The sequence below is a fragment of the Magnolia sinica genome, chromosome 10 (assembly GCF_029962835.1).
Source record: "Magnolia sinica isolate HGM2019 chromosome 10, MsV1, whole genome shotgun sequence".
NCBI lineage: Eukaryota > Viridiplantae > Streptophyta > Magnoliopsida > Magnoliales > Magnoliaceae > Magnolia > Magnolia sinica.
This window is the reverse complement of record NC_080582.1, coordinates 69,988,328-69,994,327: the sequence shown is the minus strand read 5'-3', so window position 1 is coordinate 69,994,327 and position 6,000 is coordinate 69,988,328. Positions and strand designations below refer to the sequence as shown.

At 40.8% G+C, this 6,000-nt stretch overlaps 1 protein-coding gene across 1 annotated transcript in view; it reads right to left on the bottom strand.

Moving 5' to 3' along the window:
- Nucleotides 1-480: 480 nt before the first annotated feature.
- Nucleotides 481-6,000, bottom strand: part of LOC131216934 (uncharacterized) — a 29,322-nt gene continuing 23,802 nt past the window's right edge. Inside the window, exons 3-10 of the mRNA XM_058211569.1 lie at nt 5,243-5,317; nt 5,077-5,113; nt 3,842-3,925; nt 2,681-2,741; nt 2,455-2,561; nt 1,896-1,961; nt 1,490-1,649; nt 481-723 (exon numbers count right to left, since the gene is read on the bottom strand). Coding sequence (XP_058067552.1) covers nt 1,551-1,649; nt 1,896-1,961; nt 2,455-2,561; nt 2,681-2,741; nt 3,842-3,925; nt 5,077-5,113; nt 5,243-5,317 — 529 coding nt within the window. The 3' untranslated portion in view covers nt 481-723; nt 1,490-1,550. The remainder of the gene's footprint in view (nt 724-1,489; nt 1,650-1,895; nt 1,962-2,454; nt 2,562-2,680; nt 2,742-3,841; nt 3,926-5,076; nt 5,114-5,242; nt 5,318-6,000) is intronic.

Here is a 6,000-nt window from a genome sequence, read left to right as displayed (position 1 = left end):
CAAAATCTTCTGGATTTGAAGATCACAGTCCACAACTATTGCCCATGTTTACTGGACCCTAGTATCTTTTTCCTAAACCATCTACTTGTAGCCCACTGATTTAGCGTTGAAAATTTTGAATTTGGACAATTTCGAGGCATTCCCAATCAATAAATGGGTCCCAACAATAACAAGCAATGGCCAAAAATGCAACTACAGGAGAATCCTGGCCGTCCAAGCAATAGAGTTTTATCCCACTGAATGTGAACCAGTGGCCATTCCCTTGTAGACGTCTACTTGCAAGGATGCAGTTGGCTACTTGAGAGCATCGAATGGTGCAGCTTTCAGGCAATTGCCCATCTACAGTGAGGCCTGTAATTTGAACAACCTGAAACAGGTCCTCGATGCCCATCAAGCTCTCAGAATGATACCTTACTGAAAGAGGATCCCACCATTTGAGAGAAGATGAAAGTAGTTTACCATATTTTGAGGGGGTGGTGATAGCCATGACAACTTTTAACTTATGATTGTAATTTTCAATTCCAAAACCAATAGATTTTCTTCTTGTCTGCTCACCAAAGAAGGAAAATGTAGCCAATTCGACAGACCAAATAACATTGAAGCTGAAAGAATAACGTAAAAGATACCTCAACGCCTTCCTTTCAAGAATATTCAAAACACAATGAACAATGATATCTGCACCAGAGGCCCCACTTGGTAGAGTTCAAGGTTTTCACTGAAGTCCTGCACAAATGGGACATGATCAAAACATCCACATGTTGCTTTTTAAATGTTGTAGTCCATGGAATGGTGGACCTAGGCCCCACAGGTTTAGGGCTATCAACAGGCCGGGTCGGGTTCTGTAGAACCATACCCGGACAAACTGGGTTCAGTCTTGCTCAGTACAGATCTAGATATTGGAGACCCGGACCCAGATCCAATCGAGTTCAGGTAACTGTCGGGTACCCATCAGGTCTTCGGGTCTAGGTTTCAAGTTGGGTGTGGGCCAATCAAGAGCATTTACATGTGTTAGGCTCAGGAAGGGGCTACCTGATGGATGGATTAGATTTCGCAAACATGTGACACTTTGGCACACGCATGTGTAAACTGGCTCTCTTACATGTGTTAGGCTCAGGAAACCTAATTTCTTTTAGTAGAATAATCAACATATACTATATATATAAATTTTATTATTAAAACTACCCACACCCAACCTGACCTGACTTTAATTGGGTCCATCACATGGGCCCGACCGAACCTGACTAGACCCCATTTGTAACTGGGTCCAAAAGGTGAGTCCTCAACACAACCCAACTTCTTAACAAATCCAGTAAGTGGGACACGGATATGATAAAATCAGGTCGGGTTCATCTGGTAGCCATGGGTCCCGGTACCCATTGTCAGCCCTATGCCCATTAGATAGCCTTGGTTTTAATGATCCCATAACTAGAGAAACAGAGAAGACGATGTGGAGGGGTAAGGAAGTGGGGGGGTTGGGAGATCATATTACCTTTTTCTTTGATAGGTGTTTTAGCTTAAGGCATCAACTCAAGATCCCAGAAATTGATGATCTAGCGCTTCTGCTTCTCTCTCATCCATTCAACATAATTGTCCAAAACCAAGGGCCAGGCATGGTCTGGATCGTAGTTGTCAAGGCTTGGGAATTTTATCTGTTAAAGAAAAAGCAGTTAGTAAATGGAACTGAAACAAAACATATTCTCAAGGAATAAAAGGGAGTTGATATTTTCACCTGTCCCCTTTAACAAGTAGACCATCCTACTTTTGTTGTACAAATACAATAGCACAAAGTTGTACAATTGTATTGACAAAATTAGGAAAAAGAAGAGGACAGATGTAAATAGTGGGTCTCAATAAAAAGAAAAAAAGGGGATAGAGAATGCTGTCATCAGCCATACCTCATTGCAGAATCGGAAAAAGCCCATCCACTGGTCCATATTAATTACCTTGTAGTCATTTTGCTTCTGCCAAAATTACATCCTGTAAGTATTCAACTCAGGAACTATTTATGATACAGAACTCCCTAAGGTATACCCATGGTTTATTGAGAGTCGCAACTTGCCCAAGTCAGTGGGTGACTCGTCCGAGTCAGGCCTATTGTGCCTTGCTGACCTATGGTGTTGAACCAGATTGGACTCAACCGAGTTCGAGTCAACTTGGACAAGTCACATCCGACTCAGATGAGTAAGCAATCCACGGGTACACCCTTTCACAGGAGAGGTCCAGTTTGGTAGTCGGGGCCTGAATTGGCTGGCAATAGGACCCATTCATCACTCGTTGCAAGGCTGATGCAATAAGCAGGCAAGTCCCACCACCCAGCTAGAATCGATGTGCTAATGTCCCCTCCCCATTTCAAAATGCGACACACAAAAAGATGCAGGTGAAAAACGTTAAACATATTTAAATGATGGTTACAATCTATATATATATGCCAAAGCCAAGGAAATGGAAATTTACCTTTAGATAATCAATCAGCGAATCAACCTGAGGATGGTACTGGGACCCTAAAACAAGATCCAGCAATACGCAGATGCTCTCAATGTCTATGCTCTTTTGCTTCTCCTCTGAGGAAATATATAACACCAAATTCACAAGCTAAGTATATGGAGTGAAAAATAATCAACCCCCAAGCATGATTGGAAAAATAATAATAATAATGCAGACTATATGAGAACCATTGTACCTGTTAAGCAGTATTGAAACGCATATGAATAGAAATCCGAGAAATTTTGTGGCCTCCTGACCTTTGAAAAATGATAGGAATGATATCAGCATCCACAGAAAACTACCTCCACAGAGTAGCAAACTACATTCACCAATGTCGCAACTCCTAGAGGCGTGTAATTATAGTGTTACAGCAAATCTCTAGTTTGCTGAGGCTCATTGTTCTGTACACGTGGGATCACATGGGACCCATGGTTCAGTGATACAATCTTAGGACTGCCAGTGGCACCTGGACTTGTGGACATGAAGTAACCAAACCCAATTTGCTCGCATCTGGATCCAGATTTCGGGCCTGATTGATAATTGAGGATATTCAGGTCTACAGACTTGGATCCAATTAGAAATTAGGAGGCGTCAAGTACCTAGCTCAGGTACCCATGGGGTCAACAAATATATGCTTTTCTTAGTTTACCCATTTTTTAAAATTATATCTATTATTTAAAAACGTAGAAAATTCATGTTCGTAGTATCGACCACAATCTGGATCCAAACTAGAGTTCAGACCCAATTTCAAGACTAGATTCTGAATCCAAAACCCATTTTGGATCCCAATATGTGCTTGAATTACACTGGATAGGACATGATTGGATCAGTTCGGATCAGGTACCTCATATGCAATACCAAACCAGATAGGATCAGAATTTGATTCCCTCAGTAGGGTCTGGATACAGGTACATGTATCTCATCTGAACCTGACCCATTCGCAGCCCTATCCAGACTTTTGATCCGATTGGCCCAACATGCATGGCTGATGTCCCAAAATTTTCCTGATAGGAAGATCCTAACCTCTCAATAAGCAGCCTACAAGTAGAGGGTCAAGGAAAAATATAGTTATCCTAAAACTTCAATGGAATAATATGCTAAACATTGAAGGGTCAGAATCTTCCAATTTGGAAGGTCTTATGGTGCATCCACCATCTATCATGGGGCATCAGATTGCTTGCCTGGATATCAAACCATAGGCCCCACATGTATGTAGCATTGAACCTCAGCAAACTAAATGTTTTCTGACACCTGGCACCAATAGTTCCTCCTATAAAGCAGCACTCAAAATAAGAACAAAATGTAGCTACTCCTGATCACGTTACTCAGGAATCAGGATAAACAGCATGTATCATACCTCCTTCTCCAATTCAGGCAGTGCCTTTTTTATTTTGCTAATATTGTCTGCTCGTAGCGCTTTTAGGCCTCTTCGCCACTCTTCCTATTGTGAACAAAAATGAAATGTTGAAACAGATGAAACAAATAAGATAAACTAAGGGCAGCGCACTATAGAATTGGACTGCAATTATTAGTTTAACATGGCGGAATCAGCCGAGCAGAGATTTCCAAAGCATTCATGCGACTGGGTGGGCTCCCAGATTTGCAACTACATTACTTTCAAGTCGGACATAAATGAGGCATTATCGCAATTTGAAAGCTACCTCTACATAAGGGTCTGTTTGATTTTCCATGTTACATGTAAATCTCTAGTAAATAAGTAATTATTACATTTTCACTTGGTTTGAAAATGGGTGAGTAATTCCACCTCGAAAACCAGTCCAAAAATATTGACTTAAATTTGTGGGGGCCACCATGATGTATATGATATATCTGGACCATCCATCTGGTTTATCATAACATTGTGGCATGAGCTGAAAAATGAGGCAGATCCAATGCTCAAGTGGCCCACACGAAAGGAAACATTGGCTTTAATTCACCCAGTGTTGAAAGTTGTCTCCTTCACTGGGCCCACATTGAGGTTTATTTGTCATCTAACTAGTTCATAAGGTCACACAGACATGGATAAGGGGAAAACACAAATATCAGCTTGATCCAAAACTTCTAGGTGCCCCAGTAAGTTTTTAATGGTAAGCATTTGATTCCCACTCTTTCCTGTGATGTGGTCCACTTGAGCTTTGGATCTGCCTCAATTTTTAGCTCATGGCCTAAATTCAGCTGGCATAACGAATGGACGGTGTGGATAAGCCACATATATCACAGTGGGCCCCACATTTATTTCTCAATTTTCTCGATTTTAGTGTTGAAAAAATATGTTGTCACTGTCTACATTGGGAAAGATGCAGTAATTACCTAACTAAATAATCATTACCCATTTACAAGGCAATTACAGTTGTGGGGAAAAACAAACATGCCCTAATGGTTAATGGGAAAGATTTACTAGTTTTTGTCACTTTTTTTCTCAATTGAAGTGAATATTCGGAATCCAGTTCACTTGCACACTAAATGCAGCATAAAGGAAACCGAATTTGGAGATCCTGAATTTTTTATCTGAGTATTTCGCAACTGAGAATACAGAGGATACATGAGCTGATAAAACACTAGATGGACTGGTAAGAACAAATGAATACATACCAAGGTGAAGTATCCCTGCTTTTCAGCTTTCATTTTCCTGAAACATGTCAGTTTATTCAGCTATGCGACAAAATTGAAGAACAGCGCACAATTTTTTATTTTTTATTTTAAAAATAAAATTGAAAAACAAAAACGCTGACAAGATGGCATGACTATAATAACTTACCAGGCAAGCATAAGTATCCGGACATCAGTGTGGTCCACTTCCACATCTGCACAAAGTGACTCAATTCCTTCTGGGCTGTTTAGAATATAAAACGAATGTAAGGAAACATTTGTTAAACTGAAAGGAGATGCACGGTTCTTTTAGTGTAGTCATTTCAATCATTTCTTACCCCAGAAATTGGAAGGGGAAAAAAAAAAAGAATGTAAGGAAACATTTGTTAAACTGAAAGGAGATGCACGGTTCTTATGTGAACAGTGAGTGCGTTCATGAGGTAAGAATCATATTATGTTCACCGTTAATATAGAATATAGACCTGATTTTTGGATCAGGCTGATTTTTGCATCTTTGCTTCATCCTCGTCAGCCACACTTGATGAACAGTTTATAACATAAGATACACACCATGGTGACCCCGCACACAATCCTATGCTCACCAGTTGAGTTCAAGTTGGAAGAGGCCAACAAGATCTGAATTTGGGTTGGGTTCAGGTTGAGCAAATTAGGGTCAGGTTGGGAAAAATCACATGTATTTGGGTCGGGTTGAGGTCGGGTCTTGTCGGATTGGGTCAGGTTGGGTTAAGTACAAACTACAGAGGACTTCATGTTGGGTTCGGGTTGGGCACCTCAGGTTGGAATTTCAGTTGGTTCAAGTTGTTGGTTGGGACCCCTTGACAACGAGTTGGGCTTGCATTGACCCTCAACCTGACTCAACCCGCTCAAGTTATACCCTTGTGGTTTATCTATGCCATCCAATCCTTT